This window comes from Saccostrea cucullata, unplaced genomic scaffold (genome assembly GCF_032062105.1).
Source record: "Saccostrea cucullata isolate Sc308-1 unplaced genomic scaffold, CSIRO_AGI_Scuc_v1 ctg12627, whole genome shotgun sequence".
NCBI lineage: Eukaryota > Metazoa > Mollusca > Bivalvia > Ostreida > Ostreidae > Saccostrea > Saccostrea cuccullata.
Window position 1 is genome coordinate 31,755 of NW_026934461.1, and position 25,939 is coordinate 57,693.

A 25,939-nucleotide genomic window follows, 5' to 3' on the forward strand; every position below is an offset into this window, starting at 1 on the left:
CCCGAGGTTTTCTTCTAAAGTGCATACTTGAAAATAATTATTTTGAGTTTAATGGAAAATATTACAAACAAATAATCGGTTGCGCAATGGGTTCAACTGTTTCCCCTGAGGTATCTGATATAAGAATGTTCCAGATAACTCAATCAATCATGGCGCAAAGTATGCCAATAAAGTCTTGTTTCACGGCAGATTTAGAGATGATGGCTTTATTATTTTCAATGGGTCTGAGAATGAAATTCTTGATTTCTTTCAAATTGGCAATCAATGCCACCCGCATTTGAAATTCACTTTTGAAATCTCTGATTCTGTGAATTTTTTAGACACAACAGTGTACAAAGGAAAAAAATTCCAAGAATCCAACAAACTAGATATTAAGTCGTACATTAAACCAACAAATAATTTTCAATATCTACACAGAGAAAGCTCTCACAACCCAGCAGTATTCAAAGGTTTCATTAAGGGAGAATGCATTAGACATATGAGAAATACCAATGACAATGCAACCCTCAGCACAATCCTACAAGACTTCAAGAAACACTTGTCAAAGAGAGGCTACTCTGATACAGAAATAGACCCTATTTTCACAGACGTAACTGGAACGGACAGAAATAAGATGCTAAACAAAAACAACAGTGAATCTAAACTCTGCAATCCATTAGTTATGGTTACAAAATATAATCCGAGAATCAAAGGATTAAAAAGACGCATCTTAAAATATTGGAATGAAATGAAAACAGACACAAGATGCAAAGAAATATTTACATCGGAACCAGTTGTAGCTTATAGCAAGCACAAAAGCATAGGAGATATGATTATTAGATCACGTTTACCACAAGAATACAACTGCTAAGGTGGACCCCTGATGAGGCGGGCCTTAGGGCATATAGCCGTTTTTTTAAAAAACCGCCGAAACACTCTTTACTATATAATGATGTATGAATCAAAATTAAAATTAAAAAAATGTGACAAAGTTTGGTTAAGAGTGTCGGGTCCTAATAAATTTCATGAACAGTTTGGCTGATTGATAACGCCCCACCCCTTGGTCTTTTTCAATTGTCAGGAAATAAGGGCCCCCTGTGCAGTGATCAAAATCATCTAGTCGTATCAAAAGTCTGCCAAAATGAAGAAAGTGAAAATGAAACTTTGTTATTAGGTAACTCAAACATAAAATATTCTGGAAAGTGAAAGATTTTTAGAACGACCTAACCATGTATTTCTGAAAGTGAAAATTATATAATACAAGTACAAAATTTGTTCTCCTTGTCTATTCCCTAATTTCGAGGTTGGAAAATGAATCATATAGCATAATTTGGGTGGATTATTGTAATTTAAAGGAAGGTTAGACAATTTTTAGTGGTTCTCTGTTATTTGTTTTTTTTCCAAAAGATTTCTTGAAGTTAAAATATGACATTCAAAATTCTAGCAAGAATATCAAAACAACCGCCCCCTTTCCGCAATTTTCTAAGCGCCCGGGGCAGTTACACTGTAATAGGGATTATACAGTATGCGGTATACTAGTATTATACATTATACTGAGGCCGAAGGCAGACAGTTTGGTTTGAGGGTCGACAAAACACATTTTGCCCGAGAACTCAGTTAATAAATGTTTTGTTATACCTTTCATTTTATTTTACTATATTTGACATACATGTATTTTGTACTGTCTTCCGTGGTGTAACATGAGGTCCATCACTGTTGAACACCAACGATTGAAAATGAGATTAAGCTCCGCCACTCTGTGACGTAAGCGGTCCAACATCTCACCGATCGGTCCAACATCTCGCTCAGCGGTCCAACATCAATTTTTTTTGCCCGCTCAGCAAAACATTACAAATGTTAGACTTTTTTCATACAGATTTGTATAGGAACAAATTTTAAAGGTATAACAATGCATATTTTTGCCCCAACAAAAGTCATATTTTGAAAATTTCTTGGAATGTGCTGAATTGTATAAATTGTATAAGAAATAATAAATTAACAAAATATAATATGGTTTCAAAGTAGGTTACTGACAAATTTTGTTTCTATGACATCACAAACTAGTTGGATTTCATACTATTTTTAGAAAAAGGACAAAATTTTAACAATTTTAGATATAAAATTTATACAGCACAGGCCTACTCATGAATGATATTCATATATTTCATTGATATTATCATTCTAAATATTATATCAAAATACATGTATTGAGCTTGAACAGACCTGCGCTGGGTGACTTTTACTCAAAATATCAACGTAATATATATCTTTTTCTGTAGAAATCACGGAAATTTTAATGAGGCCGAGTCTAATTATTTCAGCCCTAGGGATTTTGATAATTTTTTGATAATTAATTTTTACTGTTATATTTATTGTTTTTGGATTAAAAAATCGAATGTTTACCACCCCGATTTCTTAGGGGGCCATCTCAAAAGTTGTCAAACTTTACTATTGGACCCTATGGGAATTTGTTGGAAAAGTGCAGAATTACCATATTTTCCCCACATTTTTTGTATTTCTGCCCTAGAGATTTCTTTTTCATTCAAGTAGATGAAAGTTAATGTAAAAAGTCACCAAACTGTGAAATTTCAAAAAAGTTCACCATCTAGGTTGGTCTAGGTATTTATTACTAAAGCCCATTAACCTCTAAAATTGCCATATTACAGTATAAATACATCTTTGCAGGTAATCATCGGTGCATACAATTTTTTTGGGGGTAAAAATAGCAATTTTTAGATTGCTAGTATGTTTCTTGGGAAGATCTGTCATCAGTTTTTAATAAAAAATCCATGGACGTCTTGAACATACAACTAGTCATGCGTCATTTTTCAGCATCATGTATTGCTTAAAAAATCCGAAAACGGTGACGTTGTTAGGGCCATTTCAACGTTCTTTTTCCTATTATTGTCATAAAATCACATTTTCAGACCAGTAGGAGTTACAGATAATGTTAATTTTGTATTAAAATCAAAATAATTTTCAAAGGTGTACTGTCACACAAATGACTGCATGAAATTAAAAAGCTGCGCAAAGTGATGCGCACTCGAATTAGACTCGGCCTCGTTAAATTTATGTCATTTTCCTGACATCATTTCAAACAGATGGCATCATTGCTTATGAAAATATTCAGTGCTTTGAAGTCAGCAGATATTCCCCCATTTTAGAATATATTTATATATTTCTCCATCAAAGTTTGATTTTAGGAGCAAATTAATTTAAAACAAAAAATTCTACTTCTTTGGCATGTAATGTGTCTTACGAGATATAAATCTGTTCTTCTTTGTTGACTCTTTCTACGGGACAGGCACATTTTCCTTTGACTATTATCTTTCCTTTCATCAGTTCACACACAAAATTTATCAATTCAAAATGAAACTGTTTGATGGTCGTTACACTTGGTGATATTAGATTTGTATGTAGAAGAATCTCCCTCATTCCTCTGGCAGAATTCTTCTCCCCTTTCCTTAACATAGCAAATATGACCTAAAAATATAAAGCAGTGTACATATTTTAACTATGTAGAGTGTCAATCATTATTAGTTTGGTTCAAAAATCCAAATACTTTCAAAATTTTGAGCAAAAAAAAGTTTCATGAATTGCAAATAATTAAATCCAAAGCAATTATCATGTGGATTTCATTTTTGTTCTACATGAAAACTTCTGGTAATTTTCATTTTGAAATGAACATTAACAGCAATTCACATAAAGCATATTTGCATGACACAAGTAAATGTAAGTATTTCTATGAAACCAAAACCATCAGCTGAGCAAGTAACATACATAAATAAGTGGAATGAACTGCTTAAGGATCAGTTGAAAGCAAGTGGCCCAAGGGCCACATTGCTCACATGAGCTCATTGGCTTAAAAGAAGCAGAAATCAGTTTAGCATTGAAAAGATTTAATATATGAGTGCTTGGAAATAATTGCATATAACAAGGAGGAACCAGGGGTTGATATGTTCATACTTAAATCTACACTATTTATACATGTACAGTGAAACACTCTTAAAAGTAAAACACTTGAAAGTGCCAGGGACAGGTGATTTAGCTTTGCTACATGTATAAGTGTAATTTGTTATAAATATCAATCGGTAATTAAGTAACGGGGAATGAAAATCACTTCTCTGTAAGCGGCAATTCATTATAAGTGTATTTGCTATAAGTGTGTTTTACTGTATTCTCATGTGAAAATTTGATCACCAAATATGCCCCCTCCCTACCCCTGGGGGGCATGATTTGAACAATTTTTAATGCAAACTACCTGAGGATGCCTCCACATAAAATGATCAACCATAGCTTTATTGTTCTCTAGAGAAAGATCTGAAAAGTTTCTTAAGTAAAATTTAGTTTGTCCATTAATTGTGTCCTCATGCTACCCCCAGGGGTCATAATTTGAAAAACATGAATCTACATTATGTAAGGAAGCTTTCTCAGTTTTTACTTTTTCTTAATTATCTAACCTCGGAAGAGGTGTGGAGCTAAAGTGTTATCCCCCTAAAATGAAATATTTCTGAATATTTTAAAGTATTCTTTACCTGAAAAAAATAAATAATTTATTCTGAAAAAATTACCACAAGGATATATTGTGTCTCAGAAATATTTCAATTTTTAGCAAGAAATTGTGGAATTTTTTTTCAATGCAAATGAAAATAAATGCGTGTTTATGTCTTCAAAACATTTCTCTTGAGAAGAAAACTTTAAAATTACTAAAACCAATTTTCACTCCTTGGAATAGGGTGTGCCCTTTCATTTGACATGTTTGAACAAACTACAATCATGTGTCTTAAGTTTCATTGAAATTGCCCCGGTGGTTCTTTAGATGAAAATGTGATAAGTCCAGAAAAGCTCATTAAGCTAATAATTTAACTCCTTGGAATTTTATTATTTCAATTAAAGAATTTACCATCTGCATGGAATTTTGAATCAAATCTATCTCCATGATAAGAATCCACACTGGAAATGACCGACAATTAATTATCCTATTTACAATAAAATGCAAGTCTTTAAAGATATATACAAAAGATATTTTACTTGGAATGGATTAATGGAACCATCTCCTAAATTGAAGTTTTTATATTTGTCAATGAGTGATGGGAATTCTTTCAACATATTTCCTTGATCCACAAAAAATGTGTTCAGGCCACAGAGTCCCTGGCAGGTGATAATCCTTCCAGTCTCATCTTTGAATGGTCTTTTGTTTTGTGATGGTAAATCTAAAAGACATTAAAAACTTGCATAATTAAATGTAAAATGTTGAAAGATTTGTATTCTATTTTTTTTTTCTCATTTGAAAAATTGTACACAGCATTCAGCATGTTAATAATCCTTCTTTTCATAAAATTATTCTTCAATAACACACACATGAACTGTATGGCTAAACTGAATGAGAAATAGTTCAGTTCAAGGCAAGTATAAATTTTGATTTGGTGTTACTCTTGTATGGAGTTCTATGTTATGTCATATTAATGTACATATGAATTTAAAATGGGGCGAATTCAAAGAACACAACATAATTTCTTAAGCAGATCTTTAACTGGGCGAATTTAAAACATGCAAAATTGTTCCCAAGTGCGAAACAGTGAAAATAACCTTGTATACAGAAAAAACCAGTATCTATAATGTATTACAATGATAACAGAAGTAAGGTCAAACCTTCTGATATTCCTAGACTACTGCCTGGAGTTGGGTGTATTGGGATATTGCCATCAGCAATCAGGCACCAGTCCTCATGCAGTGATGTCTTCAACTTGGCATTGCAGTCCTCCGTACATTCAAGTCCCTGCTTTGTGTAGCTTTTATCACAGGTAAAACATTGAATTCTGCCTCTATCTTTATTGAAGTAAAAACCATGTTTAGCTAGTCGCAAACTGGATACCTTCTGAAAGGAGACATCAGCAAAGGAACAGAGTCGGAGCCATTCGATATTCATTTTCTCTGGCACTTGCTGCATACACATCCAATGTACTGGATATACATGTACTGTCATGAGATTCTTGAATGAGATTTGATTCCAATCCAAGATTCCTGCTGCCTTTACAAATGAACTGAGAAGCTTACTTCTACCATATTTCCGATGCTTTCTCTTTTGTTGAAAATATCTTCTAATTTCCTTTTTTAGAATATTTAACAAGGAATACTTCTGAGTTCTGCTGATGGCTTTGCTAGCCACTGGTTTAAGAAGTTGGAAGATTTTCCTACCATGAACTGTTTTTGTTTTTCTCTTCTTCTTTGATTGTTTTGCTTTCTTTTTTCGCTTTGTTCTTTTTCCTACCATTTTAGATCCAAGCTCTTTGGTCTTTTTGAAAATGTCCTCTACAGTTTCTTTGACATAATTTAGAATTTCATTTTTACATGTACATGTACTTTGCACAAGAAGTGAAGGATGACTAATGTTTTCCCTGGAATCAGTGCAAGATGAAGATTGTTCTTCACTTCTTATGGAAGTTACTGAGTTGTCCAAGGATGCAGCCTCACTCTGAGAATAGTATCCAGAATCTGTAGGCAATGTTACATTGTCTGGGAGCCTGTCTCTTTTTATTGTTGGCTCGTTAAATTCTTGGATATTCTGTAATATTAAGTCATTTTCTATTTCCCCTTTGTTGAGGTGAGGGGCATCCTTTAAAGTCACTGGCTGATCAGTTTCCTCGTCTTCGACATTCTCCAGCCTTCCTAAGCTCTTTTCATTTCTTGTACGACGACAAGTGTTTGTGAAGTCTCTGTCTTCATCCTCAAAAACAGAGGATGTCCAATCACTAGGTCCTTTTACTGTCAACTCACCAGAATTCACTGTAGCAGCTGTCATTTTCTTTATACAGAAGTTACACCCAGTCACAGTAATATTTCATATACATGTACACATACCACTGATGTCTTCAATTTGCTTCTGGCAGAAAATAACAGTCTTCCTAATTAGATCATTTGAGCAGTTTGAAATGATTATTTGAAAGATTTAATCAGTTCCTTTATAAAAACCAAAGATAAGACAGCTTTTCTGACATTTCAGTGGGAGTATCACATACTAATACTCCCTTCATTGTCATTCTATGATGAATAAAGCATTATGACATCACTGGGTACTGTTTCTTTAGATGGTATTTAAGATGATCCTTTCAAAGATTTGAAGTCTTAATCTACAAAAATAAAAAGTAAAAAAATAAAATTATTGTTACATGGAGATGATTTCAAATCATTGGCACAATTTACAAGTAAATCTACTATTAAACATTAAAATCTGCAAAATATTTAATAATATGCCTTTTAATGGTTATAATAAAAGACCAAAGGTCATAAAAATACTTGTCTGAACAATATGCAAATATAATATAATTTAATATGATATTAAATATCAGTGTGTCTACTCGTGCATGAAAAGCACTCTGGTATCAAAAAGAAAGCATAAAGGAACGTCTCCTCACACGACATGCTTTTATACTGATGTCTTTGTGTTCAAGTACTTTACATGCATGGGTGAATTTACTGACAACAACTCAGAACTCGCCTTTCAGTATTTAAATTTCTAAGATTTTTTTGAATTTTCATTACATAAAATACCTTGATCAAGGTATTTGTAATACCTTGATAAAGCTATATTGCTTAATCAAGCTATATACCTTTATCAGGGTATTGTGCAGAAGGATAAAACGTACACTCAACTAGGCCCTAGGTCCCCTTGCTCAGTTCACAACTATCGGGCATGTTTCTTTGTTTGTTATTACTGGAATTAACGGTTGCAGCTCTTACAGAAAAAATTTACATAACCCGCGTAAGGGGGTTATGTATTTTTTCTGCAACAGCTGCTTCCATTAATTCCAGTAATAACAAACAAAGAAAGCATTTTATTGTTTAAATTACCGCTTGTTTCCATGATCTTTATACGGACACCAGAAGTAACAAAATGTTTATATGACCAGAGGACACCTTATATTGTACATTAATAGGGGGACCAGAGGTCACCTTATATTGTAAATTAATGAGGGTCCAGAGGTCACCTTATATGTACATCGATGAGGGGACAAGAGGTCAACTCATATGTAAAACAATTGGGGACCAGAGGTCACCATATATTGTACATCAATAGGGGGAGCAGATCTATAGGTCACCTTAAAAGTATATTACAAGGAAAACCAGAGGTCACTGTATATGTACATCTTTAGGGGACCAGAGGGTACCTTTCATTGTACATCATTAGGGGACCAGATGTCATTTTATATTGCACATTAATAGGGGGTCTAGAGGTCACCTTTTATGTACATCATTAGAGGACCAGAGGGCACCTTTATTGTACATCAATAGGGGACCAGTGGTCACCTTATATTGTACAATCAAAGGGAGTACCACATCTAGAGGGTCAATTTATATTAGGGATGTCAAAATATTTATTTTCCTTAGTCGAACATTCGATTGCATTATTCGAACGATAGTCGACTATTCGGAGCATTTTTTGAAAATAAATCTCATCGATAGCGTTTTTATAAATCAAAAACCCTTTTCGTAAATTTATGTAAAAAGTAACATCAAATACCTATACTGTGTGTTACACACAGATATTCAGATGAACCTTAAGTTTGGATAAGATGTAGAAATGAAATAGATTTACACAAGCAATTGATTCTCCAAAATTTATGAACTTTCGTAAGTCACATTCATAAATTGATCTGTACATTCTTTTGTTCTAGTATGCCTAGAGAATTGTCAAAGAATTGTCAGCACAGTGTTTATAAAGCTTTTTTAAAATAAATTGGAAAAGGGGAGGAGATTATTGTTTTATAATTATCGAAGTTTCAAACTTCACGGCTATGCTGTGTTCCTATAGCATAGTTTAAACATTCTTAGAGGTAATAAATAAATTTATAATTGGTACAAGTCCAATAAATACTTTTCAAAGTCCAGTAAAGCTCTGCATAATTTACTACAATACCCAAAAAAAGGTCAGTAATTGAGGAATAATTATCGTGGTATGTAATTACTGTACTTTCCATGTCTTGTGTACTATGTGAAACTTATTTATGTAATGACTTTAGCTCTTATTCGTCTGAGGATGGATACTACAATGGTTTGAGGAATGATGCTTTACAATTCTGAGTTGAGAATTCTTTTACACCTCCTTTTTTTTTGCATTTATTAAATATTCGAATATCGTTTCATTATTCAATCGTCAGTCCATTCGACCGATAGACCAATAGTCGACTATTCATTGACATCCCTAATTTATATGTACATTAATAGGGAGACCAGAGGTCACCTTGTATGCACATCAATAGGGGGCCATAGGTCACCTTTTATGTATATCTTTAGGGAACCAGACTTTTATGTACATCGATAGGGGGACCAGAGGTATATTTATATGTACATCGATGGGGGGCACATAGGTGACCTTATATGTAAATCAACAGGGGACCAGAGGTCACCTTATATTGCACATCAATAGTGGGACCAGATCTAGAGGTCACCTTATTATATGTAAATCAATAGGGGACAAGAGGTCACCTTATATGTAAATCAATAGGGGGACCAGATCTAGAGGTCACCTTATATGTACAACATTAGGGGACCAGAGGGCACCTTTATTGTACATCAATAGGGGGACCATACCAGTGGTCACCTAACTTTGTACAATCAATAGGAGTACCACATCTAGAGGGTCACATAATGTTTTTATGCAGATAGCAAAAAATTCTAAATTTTAAACATGATCTATTTTCTTTCGAGGCATGTCAACTTCAAAGGTGCTACGTCATGAAGTTAAACATCATCAATTTGAATTGGCAATCAATCATGTATTTTCGCAGGGGACTAGTCTAGTTTTGTTAAAACGAAAGTCGTATGAGATAAATAGAACATCTTCCACAGGATGAAAATCCACCATTCAGTCGACTGAATGGTAACTGAATGCCCACTGAATGGTCACTGAAAGGTCACTGAAAAGAACCTTTCCATTGACCATTCCGTGATCATTCAGTTTCCATTCAGTCGACTGAATGGCACATACATTTCAGTGACCTTTCAGTTATCATTCAGTTGCATCTTTTTATTGAATAATCGGCTTATTTTTTAACTTAAAAAAATTATTTCACTATTTCCTGGTATAATAGCATTAAATTTATCTAATTACGAATAAAAAAGAGGGGGAAAAGAATGATGAAAAAAAAAATTGTGGACACGGCCGGAATTCAACCTGGTTCTCCACCGTGAGTGTCCGCGACCTTATCAATTACGCTACGACTTCTTGTTGTTTAATAGGGATTTAAAATCAATCAAATTGTAGAAATCGATCGAACAATCGGTTCAGCTGGTGTATCGAGGAGCTGTGATGTGTATATATCTTGTATATCGTTTGTATATTCTATGTTAGTTGCGCGGATTTTGGGGACAGACTGATTAATTACACATCTCCTATCGGGATGATGACAATTATCAGCGACGGGCACCTGTTCCTGTTTCATTGTAAATTCTCTATCTAGAAACTTAGAAGAATAATTTTACAACAATATCATTTAAAAAGCATAAATCTACAATATTTTTTTTTTTTTTACAAAAGGCATGTATAAATGATTTTTTTTCTATCCATATAAAATGATTTTAAAAGGATGTTTTACAAAAGCTAACATATCCTGGCGGTTTTGACAATTAAGAAACGAAATTTATAAAAGGTGTAAATAGTATGAATTCAAATCTACTTATTTCCATGAAAAATACACGTATAAGCACCATATAATGTGTTATACAGTATTTATTTAAATTTTGATTCAATTATCGGAACATCATTTTATTTATCACTTCAAAACTTTTTGTTTTCTATAACAAATTAGAAAATTATAAATCATTTTGAATTAGTATCATTTATTTTTTAAAATTGTAATATTATTTAGACACATTTTTTAACGTACCAGAATTTAATAACTGTGAGAAAAAAAACACACAATTAAGATTGAATAATAAATCTTTATTCAAAATATCGCCTCATTGTTAAGGAAAAATATCTGATTATAAATCAATAAGCTATTGAAAAAAATCGCTACATTGAGACTAGAATATCACTGAAAGATTGCGGAATGGTCACTGAAAGTCGACGGAAAGGTCACTGAAAGTCGACAGAAAGGTCACTGAAAGTTGACGGAAAAGTCACTGAAAGTTGACGGAAAGGTCACTGAAAGATGACGGAAATGTGTCCGCTGAATGGTGACTGAAAGGTATCTGAAATGTGACTGAAAGGCAACTGAAAAGTCACTGAAATGTATGTGCCATTCAGTGGCTGAATGGCCACTGAAAAGTCACTGAAAGCCGCCTTTCAGTTTTAACTGAATGGTCTTGTTTCTTCCTGTGTTCAATTGTGTGATTTCATATTGGCTTTATCCAACGAGTTGAAATGGTGACTGTATATTTTCGCGTACCAAGAGGTCAACTTATATTGTACATCAATACAGAGACCAGCGGTCACCTTAGTAATTTGCACATCAATAGGGAGCCACAGGTCAACTTATATGTACATCTTTAGGGAACCAGAGGTTAACTTTTATGTGCATCGATAGGGGGACCAGAGATCACCTTATATGTACATCGATAGGGGACCAGTGGTCACCTTATATGTACATCAATACATATAGGGGAGTAGAGGTCACCTTATATTGTACATCAAAAGGGGGACTAAAAGTCACCTTATATTGTACATAAGAAAGGGAGGACAGACAGCACCTTTTACATACATTAATAGGGGACCAGAGGTCACCTTATATTGTACATCGATAGGGGGACCAGATGAGTTGTTAATATGCATTTTATTCGATTTACATGTATGGTGACCTCTGGTCCCCCTTTTGATGAACAATATAAGTTGACTTCTGGTCCCCCTTGTGTTGACCTCTGGTCCCCTATTGATATACATATAAGGTGACCTCTGGTCCCCCTGTATCAATGTACATATAAGGTGACCTCTGGTCCCCCTATGACGTACAATATAATGCCCTGTTCACCGGAGAGTTTAATTCCAGTAAATTAATGCGAAGTAAACTAATGCGAATCAAACTAATGTGAATTAAATTGCGTTCACACGACAGCTAATGCGAAGTAAACTAATGCAAATTAAAATTTTACTTAAGCAGCCCGGTGTCAACACGGTTATTATGACATCATTTGCAAATGACGTCACCTTATTCAGAAGCAGATCCATTGACATAATGGCAAAGAGTCTGCATACACATTTTAATGATTAACAAAATTTTCCTTTGTTTTTCACTCAAAAAAAGCACAAGTACCTATAGCTGACCACTGAAAAGTGGCATTTGACTAAATTTTGCCATTACGCATGCGTCAGAATTTAATTCTTGAAAATTAGCTTCGCTTAGCATTCACACGGAGCTAATGCGAAGTAATTTAATGCGCAGTAAACTAATTCGAATTATACTAATTCGGATTAAATTCTCCGTGTGAGTACTGAGCGAAGCTAATTCGCAGTAACTTAATGTTTAATTCGAATTAAATTCTCCGTGTGAACAGGGCATAAGGTGACCTCTGGTACCCCTACTGATGTATAATATAAGGTGACCTCTGGTCCCCCTACTGATGTAAAATATAAGGTTACCTCTGGTCCCCCTACTGATGTACAATACTGGGTGTCCTTAGTTCCCCTTATGTTGTGTAATAAAAAGTTACCTATGGCCCACTATTAATTTAAAATGTAAGGTGACCTATAATCCATCTAATGATGTACAATATAATGTGACCACTGGTCTCCCTACTGATGTACAATACAAGGTGACCTCTGGTCCCCCAAATGATGCACAATATAAGGTGACCTGATGTAAAATATAAGGTGACCTCTGGTCCCTCACTGATATACAATATAAGATGACCTCTGGTCCCCCTACTTATGTACAATATAAGGTGTCCTCTGGTCCCCCTACTGATGTATAATATAAGGTGTCCTCTGGTCCCCCTACTTATGTACAATATAAGGTGTCCTCTGGTCCCCCTACTGATGTACAATCATGTAAGGTAACCTCTGGTCCCCCTACTGATGTTCAATATAAGGTGACCTCTGGTCTCCCTACTAATTCTAATATAAGGTGACCTCTGGTCCTCCCCTAAATGATGTACAATATAACGTGACCACTGGTCCCCAGGCCCCTTCTGATGTACAATATAAGCTGACCTCTGGTCCCCTACTGATGTACAATATCAGTTGACCTCTGGTACCCCTACTGATGTACAATATAAGGTGACATCTGGTTCCCCCTTCTGATGTACAATATAAGGTGACCTCTGGTCCCCTCTGATGTACAATATCAGTTGACCTCTGGTACCCCTACTTATGTACAATATAAGGTGACATCTGGTTCCCCCTTCTGTTGTACAATATAAGGTGACCTCTGGTCCCCCTTCTGATGTACAATATATATAAAGTGACCTCTGGTCTCCTACTGATGTACAATATAAGGTGACCACTGGTCCCCTTACTGATGTTCAATATAAAGTGACCTCTGGTCCCTTTACAAATGTACAATATAAGGTAACCTCTGGTCCCACTACTTATGTAAAATATAAGGAGACTTCTGGTACCCCTACTGATGTACAATATAAGGTGACCTCTGGTCCCCCTTCTGATGTACAATCTAAGGTGACCTCTTTTCCCCCTACTGATGTACAGTATAAGGTGCCCTCTGGTACCCCTATTGATGTAGAGTATGAGGTGTCATATGCACCCCCCACTGATGTACAATTTAAGGTGTCACCTGGTCTCCTTATTGATGTACAGTATAAGGTGACCTCTGGTACCCAAAATGATGTACTTATATAAGTAGTCCTCAGTTCCCCCTTATGATGTGCAATAAAAGGTTATTTATGGCTCCCCTAGTAATTTAAAATGTAAGGTGACCTATGATCTCCCTAATGATGTGTAACAGAGTTTATAAGTAGCTATGTGTTGTAAATAGTGAGGCCACACTCCTACTGGCACTAGCTAGTGGGTTAATCCTTTAGCTGAGTCGGTAGAGCGTTGGATTTTAAATCTGAGGGTTGTAGGTTAGAGCCACAGTGTGGACACCCCCTAGCTTATCAGTTACAGATGCTCAATATAAGGTGACCTCTGGTTCCCCTAATTACTTTCATGTTTCTGCTAACACATAAATATTAGAAAGTATATCTGTATAAAGTTATAAATATGATTATTTTGGAGTAAGACAAAGAAAACTGTCTTTTATATAAAATTCAATCAATATATAAGGTGACCTGAGTTCTCCGTATTGATATCGATGAATTTACTTTTGTGCCTTTAATGTCTGAAGAGTTCTTGTAATGTTTTATTACTACGCAAAATGACGAACTATTTGCGGGGTACCCGAGGTCTTAGTTGAGCGTACGTTTTATCCTTCTGCGGGTAAATGTGCTGGACCTGATAAACAAAAAGTCGCAAGTATTTGACTATTCATATGTGAAATATGGACTATCGAAAATACAACCTAAATCATAGGAATTCCAACATTGCAGCTGTTGAATACTTTTAAGCAAAATATGAATTTCCATTGTTTGAGTAACTGTCCACTACTTTGTGTGCGATGAGGTGTGGGTAAGTATGATTGCCTCTCATTGTGCTAAACTGTTACCAATCAATTACTATTGTTATACCCTTATAAATATCATTCTATATATTTATTACCAATAAAAAGTCCAACAAAAGAAATGTTAAATACATCGGTCTAACAATTTCACTATTGACCGGTCCTACATAAGAATTGTTAGACCGCAACGTCACTGTTACGTCACAGGTATAATTTTCGTTCAATTTCGGCGTCACGGAAGTAACCGAAGTTTACTGCTGCAAAAGTTGTCGTTTATTATTTCTGTTATTTAATTATTACTTTCTCTGTTATTTTAATAACATAGTTGATATTTTTATTGTTTGTAAAGTTTTTTTAATTGTTGAAGCCAAAAAGTGCAGATAAATTTATTGTGTAAAATATTTTTGATTAAATCTGTTCTTAAGTCTTCACTTTGTATTTTAATATGTATATATCTTATGTGAAGGGTATAACAAAACAGTTATAGACTGGGTTTCGGGCAACATATAATTTGTTGGACCTGAAGGTGAAAATGTTGCCCTTGGCCTGCGGCCTCGGCCAACATTTTCACCTTCAGGTCCAACAAATCATATGTTGCCCTCATACCCAGTCAATAACTGTATAGTATCCTGTTGGTCATAACTGACTTCCTTTATAATTTTTTTTCAAGAAATAACTGTGTGGTCACTCATCAATAGCCCCAAAACTTTTAAAACTTTTGAGTACAAAGTCCCTCAAGAGGACGCAATTTGGTAAATAATGTTTCCATGTGTAGCAGATTATCATATCTATGTCTATTTATTATTTTGTATAAACTGTTTAATCATTTAAAGTTAACTATAGTATTTTATTATTTTGGCTAACGTGTAATTCAGTAACCTATATACTGTAGATCACTAAATTTTCGCGACACCTTATTTTCACGAGATAGTCATTGACTCTTGATAAGCGAGACAAAATTTTCACAAATTGTGGTTCTTGCTCTATATAATCTTAAGGAATACTTTTATACGCGAGAATTAAATTTTCACGAGCACACTGTCTCGCGTAATTACACGAAAATAAAGTTCTCGGGAATAAAAAGTGTTTTACAGTATTTCTTTTACTCTGCACTGACCTAGATTTTGTATTTGTATTCCCGGGGAGGAGTTATTTTGGAAAGAAAGTTAGATTATTGCGTCATGGGAGGAGTAAGTTTTTCAGTATATAAGGGGAGATATTGTAGAAGCGCAGTAGTAGTTAAGAAAGTTTTGACCAAGTCACTTGTTTGTTTTGTTTATATGCTATGCTTTTGATTTATCGTCATTGATAAATTGTGAACTTTACGCTGTGTTTTCATTTAAAAGAAAAGGAAGTCAGTTCTTGTGGAAGGAATATTAATTATTTAGTATTTACATGCTCGGAAATTAACAATGCTACAAGTGGTGGAAGTGGTGGGATACAATTTTCGTTAATGGTGATATGGATTAAAAAGAAAACTGGATTTACACTTGGAATTGTTACAGTGATAATTCATTCTTGTGGGATTTACTAATTCATAATTATGGATATGCAAAGACAACAAAGATTTGTGAATTATTATGACATTTCGGAAAATGGAAATTTTATTCTTATTGAGCAAATTGACGTAAGTGAACGAAAGAAATGCCCCAACTGCTTTGTTATGTTTATGAAAGCCGAGAATCGTCAGTGCATTGCAACAACAAACGGAGGGAAAAGTGAATTTTACAAGTGTCCATTTTGCGGCTGCCGTATTAAGGCATACAAGGAAACATCTGTGTCACACCGATAAAAATTTGTGTGAATTCGATGGATTTAAGTGTGTAAATAGTTTTAGAATTTTGCCAGGCTGGATATCTTTGTAAGTGCCGTTTTAGTGACACATGTCATAATTATCTGCTTTCTTTATAAGCAACCTTTGGAGGAAAATAAAATTAAGATGACTACGCCTCGAGGAACCACGGATATTCCACAAACTCCCCTGCGTAGTGCTGTACGTCGAAACCTATTGACAGAATTCAATGAGGCCGATTCACCCGTTTGTCCGATTTACGGAGACGACCTAAATACTCCAGTAGCGGAAACGGATATAGCTACACAGGAAGAAAATGTAGAGAATTCGGCAGGATGGAGATACCTACTTGGATTTTGGTTCGGATTGATTTCACTTTGTACATCTCTATCGTTTGTGGCCTATAGATTCTTTCCAGGGGAATTAGTATTGTGGGCTACGTGAGAGTTGATCATTATATCCGTTTTTCTGGTCATAGTAGTCATATTGATCAGTGTTTTGTGTAAATTTTGGAAATCTAAAGAAAGAACAGGAGACGGATATCGACAATATCGACACCCAGAATTACTAATCAAGCTGGAAGCAGTGTAAGTATTCCAGTTAAGCGAACATTTTCCAGAGATGGAGCAGCTACCTGGACGGAGTTCTATAGATATTTTGAGAATGTTGCTTCTTTAAACCAGTGGACTAGGCAAAGGAAAAGAGGTGTGCTGTTGACCACTTTACGTGGTCAGGCAGAGACATATGCGTACGGACTTCCAGACAATATCTTGGGGAATTATAAGCTTTTGACAGATGCATTAAATGAGAGATTTGGACACACAGCCTAAAAGGATAGCTACATTGCTGAAGCGAAATTGCGGCGAAAGCGTGCCAATGAAACATTCAGGGATTACGGACAAGCTATAGAAGATCTATACAGAAGAGCTTATCCTGGTTACCAAGCCTGCATCAAGGAAAACAGTCTCAAGACATTTCTTGACAATTGTTCTGAAAACGAAGAGTTCAGAATGGCAGTTAAGCGAACGCGACCAAAAACAGTTCAAGAAGCAGTTACTTCAGCCATGCAAGAGGAATGTATCCGGGTAGGCGAGGAACAATCTGTAAAGAATTCTAGAACACCGAGAAAAGATATTTATGCTGTGAATGCAAAGCCTACATATCAGGTAGGAGATAAAAGTTATCAAAATACAAGAAACCTACAGGTGAACACCATTAAAAGGAGATGCTATACACGTGGGTTAGAAGGTAACCGTTGTCCTAAAACTAGACCAGTTGTAAAGAGAGAGAATGGCGGAGCAGTTCCTCAGGGAAATGCAGCGGCGCTGAGGCAGTAGGCCATGCGTCGGACGGCTACATAAACTGGCCTGGCACCGATTTTGATGCAAATTCTTCATCTTCTATCTATCAAGGAACCAATAATGATGATAATACTTTCATAGAGTGGGGATTTGATGCTGAAATTAGAAGAGAGATGACAGAAGAATCTGCAAATTTTCCATCTTGTTTTAAAATCGAAGCCAGTAAGAACAAGATAGGGTTCTACATCGATGGTTTGATTCAGGGCACATCAGTAACGTGGAAAGTAGACACCGGGGCGAAGAATACCTTTATAACTGAAGAGCTATTCAATGAAATTCCTCCTGAAAATCGACCAGTGCTGGAGCCAGCTAAAAAGAGATTTATGACTGCTAGTGGCCAAGATTTAATTGTGATAGGAACAGCGTACATGTCTTTCAACTTTGAGACGGATTTAAGAGTATTTGTCGGTAGAGTTTCTCAAAATCTACTAGGAGTATACTTTTATTCAAAATTTAGATGTAACTGGGATCACGAGAAGGGAGGATTACTTGTTAAAGTTCCATACAATAGCACGTCTTAGACGTACAAACTGGATTAAAGCAAAAGAGGATGTTTCCGTGCCATCATGACATGAAGTGGTAATTCGAACAGAATTTTCATACTCAGAAAATAAAGAAGGAATACCAGTTGTATTGTCGAATTTTCTACACCAACATGGATTACTAGTGGCGAGAACACTGTTGAGCGCAAACAGCTTAGAAGGGTACTTGAGATTAATCAATCCAGGGAGATCGGATGTGACAGTTAAACACAGTGTTAAAATTGCAATATTTTCTCCTGTGATTAAAGTGTCCAGTAGTGAGCGCCTTAATTCAAGTGAAGTTAATCTAGTGGAGGAAAACGGTCCAAAGGAGTTACCAGATCACTTAATTCCTGTGTTTGAAAAAGGTCGAATTCACCTCTGTGATGAAGAGGCAGTTTTGTTTAAGAAGTTTCTGCAGAAACGTGTTACTACATTTGCTGATTCTAATGGACAGTTAAGACAGACATCTCTGGGAGAACATCATATCGTTTTGAATGACGAGCGACCTTTTAAGGAGGCATCATGGCATATGCCTTTATTTAAGCGTGATATTCTGGATAGCGAGATTCAGAAATTGGAAGACTTGGGGATTATAGAAAAATCCCACAGTCCGTGGTCATCTCAGCTTGTGTTAGTGCAAAAGAAAGATATTTTAAGACGTGGAGAGTGTGCATGGATTATCAAAGACTTAATTCAAGAACGATAAAGGACGCATATCCAATTCCAAGAATAGATGACAACTTAGACGCTTTGGTTGGATCATTGTGGTTTACTTCGCTAGACTTAAATATGGTGTATCATCAAGTACATGTACCGATGTCAGAAGCAGACAAGGAGAAAACAGCATTTGCTACTCCAAGAGGAGGATTCTATCAATATAATGTTATGCCATTTGGTTTGTGTAATGCGCCAGGATAATAGAAAAAGCTCTCCATGGATTGCAGTGGAATATTGCTGTACTGTACCTGGATGACATTATCGTGTTCAGCAAGAGTTTCCGAGAACATCTTGAAAATCTTAATCAAGTTTGTGACAGATTGGTCTCAGCGAACCTGAAATTAAAACCAACAAAATGCTTTTTCTTTAGACAGGAAATAGAATTCCTGGGACACGTAGTTTCAAGACATGGTGTGCATACAGATCCTAAGAAAATCGAGGCAATAAAGAATATAGGGATTCCTAGAAATGTGACTGACCTACGAAGATTTCTGGGTATTATGTCTTATTATCGGAAGTTTATTAAAGGATTTGCAGAAATAGCAAAATGCCTTCATCCCTTAACTAAGAAAAACTGTATGTGGAACTGGACTCCTGAATGTGATCATGCATTTCATGAACTTAGAGACAAACTTATGCATTCTCCAATTCTTGGATATCCGGATGTAGACGGTGGACCATTTATGCTAGATACCGATGCTAGTAATGATGCGATTGGTTGTGTATTGTCGCAAATTCAAAATGGTGAAGAAAAAGTGATGCAGTATGCTAGCCGAACGTTAACATCTCATGAGAAAAATTACTGTGTTACTAGAAAAGAAATGTTAGCTTTTCTTTGTTTTCTTTGTGAAACACTTTAAACATCATCTTCTTGGACAAGAATTTATCTTACGGACTGATCATGGTTCCTTAACTTGGCTACACAGATTTAGAGATCCAGATGGACAGGTTTGTCGGTGGCTTCAACAGTTATCAGCATATGACTTTAAAATTATACATCGACCAGGGAGAAATCACAGTAATGCGGACGCATTATCCCGATTACCTAAACCAAGTGAACATGACAGTGAGGACGTATGCAGGCAATGCAATCGCAAAATCAACGATGTCTATGATGGAAAACAACAATCGCATGTGAATGAATTAAGAAAGTGTACTGTTGACATTGATATTACACCTACCGAAAATATTATTTGTGATATTGAGAATTTATTCAGTGTGGAAAATTGTTTTGAAGTGAAAACTAAGAAGAAAGGACGCATGGAGAACAGACCAAAGCGAGCCAAAGGCATAGAAATGCCAGCATCTAAGTTAACTTTCGAAAACATACGAAAGGTACGAGAAGATGATGACGGAATTTTCCCCATTTTGAAGTTATTTGAAAAACACATAAAAAGAAAATAAGCCTTCGTATCAGGAAATTTCACACTTAAACCCTGAGTGTTAATATTGGTATGCACGTTGGGAATTACTTCGGATTCATGAAAATGTACTGTGTGTTCTTTGGATAGAAAAGGAAAAGAATAGATTGCGTATCTGTACTCCTAAAGGAATATGCGAGGATGTCATGTAGCATTTACATGATGCACCTACTGTAGATCACTTAATTTTCGCGACACCTTATTTTCGTGAGATAGTCATAGACTCTTTATAAGCGAGATAAAATTTTCACGAATTGTGGTCATTCCTCTATATAATCTTAAGGAATACTATTAAACGTGAGAATGGAATTTTTGAGCATATAGTCTCGAGTAGTAACGCGAAAATAAAGTTCTCGCGAATAAATAGTGATTTACAGTACCTCTGGACATATGGGAATTTACAGAACACAACAACGAGCTTTACTTTCTTCATATCATTGGCCGGGAATGAAACAAAGTGTGCGTGATTATGTTAAGTCCTGTGATGCATGTGAAGAAAGGAAAAATCCAGGAAGAATAAGGCGGAATTATATGGAAACTTATATTGCTGGTGGAAGATTTGAAAGAGTCGCAGCAGATATAGCCGGACCATTTCCTAAAACTGCAAATGACAATGTATATATTTTGGTTATATCGGACTACTTTATAAAATTTGCAGAGATTTTTCCTATACCGAACATGGAGGCAAAAAAAATAGCTATTGTCTTTTTCCGGGGATGGATTAAAAGATACGGATTTCCATATGAATTTCATAGTGATCAAGGTGTACAATTTGAAAGTTTAGTGTTTCAACATTTGTGTTCAATGTTTGATATTGCGAAAACAAGAACAACTGCATTTCATCCGTGATCCAACGGAATGGTGGAAAGACTAAACAGAACAATTAAAGAGATGTTGTCAAAGTATATAAATGTGAAACAAACTGACTGGGATGATTACATAGATTGTGTCGTGATGGCTTATAACTCGTCAGTACACGACACAACTGGAATTACACCTTACCGTATGATGTTTGGTTCCGAGATGACTGTACCCATAGATTTACAAACAGAATCGCTGGAAATCGGAAAAGGAGAAAAGATAACAGAGACAAAATATGTGAAAAGTTTGTGTAAAAATTTAGAATTAGTTCACAAATTAGCACGAGACAGAACTTTGGGAGGCAAAAGAAAAATTACGATAAAACTGCCGTACGAAAAACTTACAATGAAGGTGATATTGTGAGAAGATTTCAGCCAAAACAAATAGTGGGAACGAAGCTTAAATTAGCACGGAACTGGACTGGACCCTGGATTATTACTAAAAAATTAAGTGATGAGTTATTTGAAATCAGACATTCAAGGAAATCTTATCCCGTAATTGTACACACAGACAACCTAAAATCATTCCAAATACGGAAAACTGCACAGCTAAAACTAAAACACCTCCTCATAATCAAGGAAATACCCGAGAAAACTACAGAGACGCCAGAGCTAGATCCCTCCTCAACTTCAAAAGAGACCGCCGTATCCCCGCGCAGCCATGAGAAAAGTTAGCGCGCCAAAGACAAACCACGGCCCGTGTATTCCAGCTGCAGAGCCTCCTCCGACCGACCAGTCACGTGATACACAAAAACGGGGTACATCTACAAAAACAAGTCGGGGAAGGGCCATATAAAACGTTATGAGGACAGTATTATGTGAAAAGTGTGGTTTATTATTCACAAGATTAGACAATTTCAAAAGACATTTCAAAAGACATTTCAAAAGACTTCATGAAGATGCCGTAAAATTGTTCCCATGTGGATTTTGTAATGAACGTTTCAACAGAATTGATAATTTGAAGAGACATGTTACTGCCAGACATGAAGATTTTTGTAAACAGTTAATTAGTGAATTCGATTTAAGTGCTTTTGATTTGTAAACTTTTCGTCATGGATTACAATGAAAGAATTATTAAACATCCAGACTATAGTGACGTATCCAGTGATGAAGAAGATTTCGTTATGGAAGTGCGAAAGGACACAGTGAGTGACAGTGACACTATGAAATACTGTGAAAGCGATCTGATTGAGATATCAAGCGACGAATTCGAAGATGAGGACGAAATCGCAGACGAACAGGATGAGGATGACCATTTAGTGACAGTGACACATACGATAGGAATAACAATGACGAAAACTATTAAGTACAAAAATGGTGAAGTGTCAAGTGAAGACCGATCTCTGGACATTTATTTCTCAGAGGGACTTGATCTGAAAGGAGTCGATATATCTAAAGTGACAGAGGAAGCCCTACAGGAGATTCCCGTATTCCTGGATGCTCTAAAAAGACAGAACAATGGCAAAAGTTAAAAATTTGTGAAATATTGACTGTAAATATTGTAAATATTGTGCATAATTGGCATTTTTCTATATTTGTTATTGTTAATTTAATTGCTAATATTTTTTTGACTTGCGTGTAGCAGATTTATCATATCTATGTCTATTCATTATTTTGTATAAACTGTTTAATCATTTAAAGTTAACTATAGTATTTTATTATTTTGGCTAACGTGTAATTCAGTAACCTATTTATTTCGTTTACTCTGCACTGACCTAGATTTTGTATTTGTATTCCCGGGAGGAGTTATTTTGGAAGGGTGTTGCTAAAACGCGGAACGGAAAACGGAACGGAAAGCGGAACGGAACGGAAAACGGAATATATTATTTTGGATTAAATCACTTAAAATACACAAAATTTATCATAAACGATATATTTTGTACATATTCAATCCCCCACTATTAAATACAAGTTGATTTTATCATGCTCCGTCTCTTTTTTTTTTTACGAAAATCGCTAACATATAGCAGTCACCTAGAATCGAATTTGAAAAGGGGGGGGGGGGGGGGGGATAAACGAACTTGAAAAGTATTTGACAAGCAAAAACACAAAAAGAAACAATTGTTTGATTCGAGAGGGGGGGGGGGGGAGGGGGATAAAACACAAAAGGAAAACAATTGTTTGATTCGGGAGGGGGGATAGGTTCCAATTCCAACATCTTTCAATACTATTTTTTTACACTAACTTACTACATTAATTACATTCACAAAAAGTGTGAGGATGTCAACTTAAACGAACATTTCCGTAGTAAAAAGGTTATGACTGGGGGATCAAATATTTGATATCTAAATGAACCATTCCCGTGGGGATCCGGGTTAGAATAGGTTCTCAGTACCACCTTGCTTGTCGTAAAAGGCGACTAAATGGGGCGGTCCTTCAGATGAGACCGTATAAACCGAGGCCCCGTGTCACAGCAGGTGTGGCACGATAAAGATCCCTCCCTGCTCAAAGGCCGTAAATGCCGAGCATAGGCCTAAATTTGCAGCCCTTCACCGGCAACGGTTATTTCTCCATATCAGTGAAATATTCTGGAGAGGGACGTTAAACAGTATACAATCAATCTAAATGAACCATGAAAGAGAAATAAAACGTAAAAAAAATTATTAAGATAATACGTTTAGGGCAAACCTTTACGGCAAGCTCGAAGAAACATCTCTTATACACACTGGTTGTTAAAATTTTATTCAAAATAGAGACATTTTCTATGTATTTAAATTCTGGAAAGACAAAGTGGGAAAACTGTGTGTATGTTTGGGGGGGGGGGGGGTATATGAATGACCCCGTAAAAATGAGCTTGTTTTTCCACTCATCGGAAAGGTTTGAGAAGTTGTAATAGGTCTGTCCCCTTTTGTATTCAAAATACACATAAGGTTTAATAAATCAATTTTTAATGTGACTGTGGGCCTCTACATAGACCCGGAACTGCCACTCCCCCTTTCAAGATTCGCGAATTCGACACTGCGCGTGCATAATCTGAATATCATAAATAGTTATTTTTGTCTTTACAGACATTGACATTGGAAACAAATTGAAAGAAGGGGGGGGGGGGGGTCAGTACAAATTTTCCAACATACAACAAATTTGACAAACCCAAAAAAAGGGTGATATGTCCTTTGCCCAAACACGAAAATCCTATTTCGTGTGTGTGTGTGTGTGTGTGTGTGTGGGGGGGGGGGGGGTCAAATTTCTTTCAGTACCACTTTTTCCACGGAAGTTGTGTATGACTCATGAATATATAATTGTTTACAATAAATTTTTATCAGAAATGATTTTTACAACAAGAATATTGCTCTTTTATCTGATTTATATCGAATCTATGTTATTTGTTTGACAAAAATTTTCCGTTTTCCATTCCGTTCCGCTTTCCGTTCCGTTTTCCGTTCCGCGTTTTAGCAACACCCATTTTGGAAAGAGGAGTTAGATTATTGCGTCATGGGAGGAGTAAGTTTTTCAGTATATAAGGGGAGATATTGTAGAAGCGCAGTAGTAGTTAGGAAAGTTTTGACCAAGTCACTTGTTTGTTTTGTTTATATGCTATGCTTTGGATTTATCGTCATTAATAAATTGTGAACTTTACGCTGTGTTTTCATTTAAAAGAAAAGGAATATAGTACAGGTCTTGTGGATGGAATATTAATTATTTAGTATTTACATGCTCAGAAATTAACAATGCTACACATGCATTGTATTCAGAAGAGTTCAAAGTTTAATATTTCCACTGCACTAAGGTGCGACTTTTTGCACATGCTTGAAAAATAACACATTTGAGAAAAAAGTCTGATAAAATAGCTTGATCAAGCCATTCTGAATAGCTTAATAAAGCTATATGTAGCTAAATAAAGCTATATAGCTTAATCAAAAGATTGTGTCGGACCTGTTAAATGTCCATCAAGTACATAATACTTTCAATCTGATATTAACTTAAATCATTTTATAGTAGAAAATCATTGCCCATGAGAAAGTTAAAAAAAATTCACTAACTAAGCATTTAAAATTACTTGACAAAGATTGCATTAAAGAAGTTTTTTTTGGAAAATAAAAATTCAAATAATATCATTAAATATTGCAGTGGAAAGATGCATTGAAACATTCGAAATAGAATGGCAATTTAAAATAATTTTTTCAAATTGATTCTTCTTTTATTATTATTAATCAAAAATAAAGGGAGATAACTCTTACCAAAATTTAAGGTCATAAATTAGAACACATCCCACCCTTCATGCTAGTAATAAATGGGATTCATGTCTAAATATACAAAGTATTCAACTCCTACACATCTGATATGTATACATGTACAATTCCATCAAATCTGTTGCTATTTAGGATTAAATACCTTATTTCTGTACATGTAACCCTCTCCAATTTTTAGCTCACCTGAACTGCTGAAGGCTCCAAAGAGCCTTTCTGATCAAAGAGTGTCCTGCGTCTGTCTATCGTCTATCTATATTTTTCCACTCATTTTTTCGACTTTTTCTCAAGAACCACAGGGCCAATTTCAATATTTGTTTACAAAATGATGGCAAATCATGTTGTCTAAAGACTTAAACTCAGTTAGAATAACTTAGACTAAACTTACTAACTACTAAGTTACTTCCGTCAAAATAAATTTACGCGGATTTCGAGCTCGATCGGAAATGCACAATCGACAAAGAAACCGATCTCGATCAAATAGCGGAACGATCCCGATGTAGATAAGTACCAAATAATTAAAATCAATAGAATATAAAGTGGGCA

At 35.5% G+C, this 25,939-nt stretch overlaps 1 protein-coding gene across 1 annotated transcript in view; it reads right to left on the reverse strand.

Moving 5' to 3' along the window:
• LOC134240789 (uncharacterized) overlaps positions 1 to 25,699 on the reverse strand; it is a 50,203-nt gene extending 24,504 nt beyond the window's left edge. The window contains exons 1-4 of the mRNA XM_062722869.1: positions 25,580 to 25,699; positions 5,632 to 7,109; positions 5,011 to 5,192; positions 3,239 to 3,462 (exon numbers count right to left, since the gene is read on the reverse strand). Coding sequence (XP_062578853.1) covers positions 3,239 to 3,462; positions 5,011 to 5,192; positions 5,632 to 6,781 — 1,556 coding nt within the window. The 5' untranslated portion in view covers positions 6,782 to 7,109; positions 25,580 to 25,699. The remainder of the gene's footprint in view (positions 1 to 3,238; positions 3,463 to 5,010; positions 5,193 to 5,631; positions 7,110 to 25,579) is intronic.
• Positions 25,700 to 25,939: the final 240 nt, after the last annotated feature.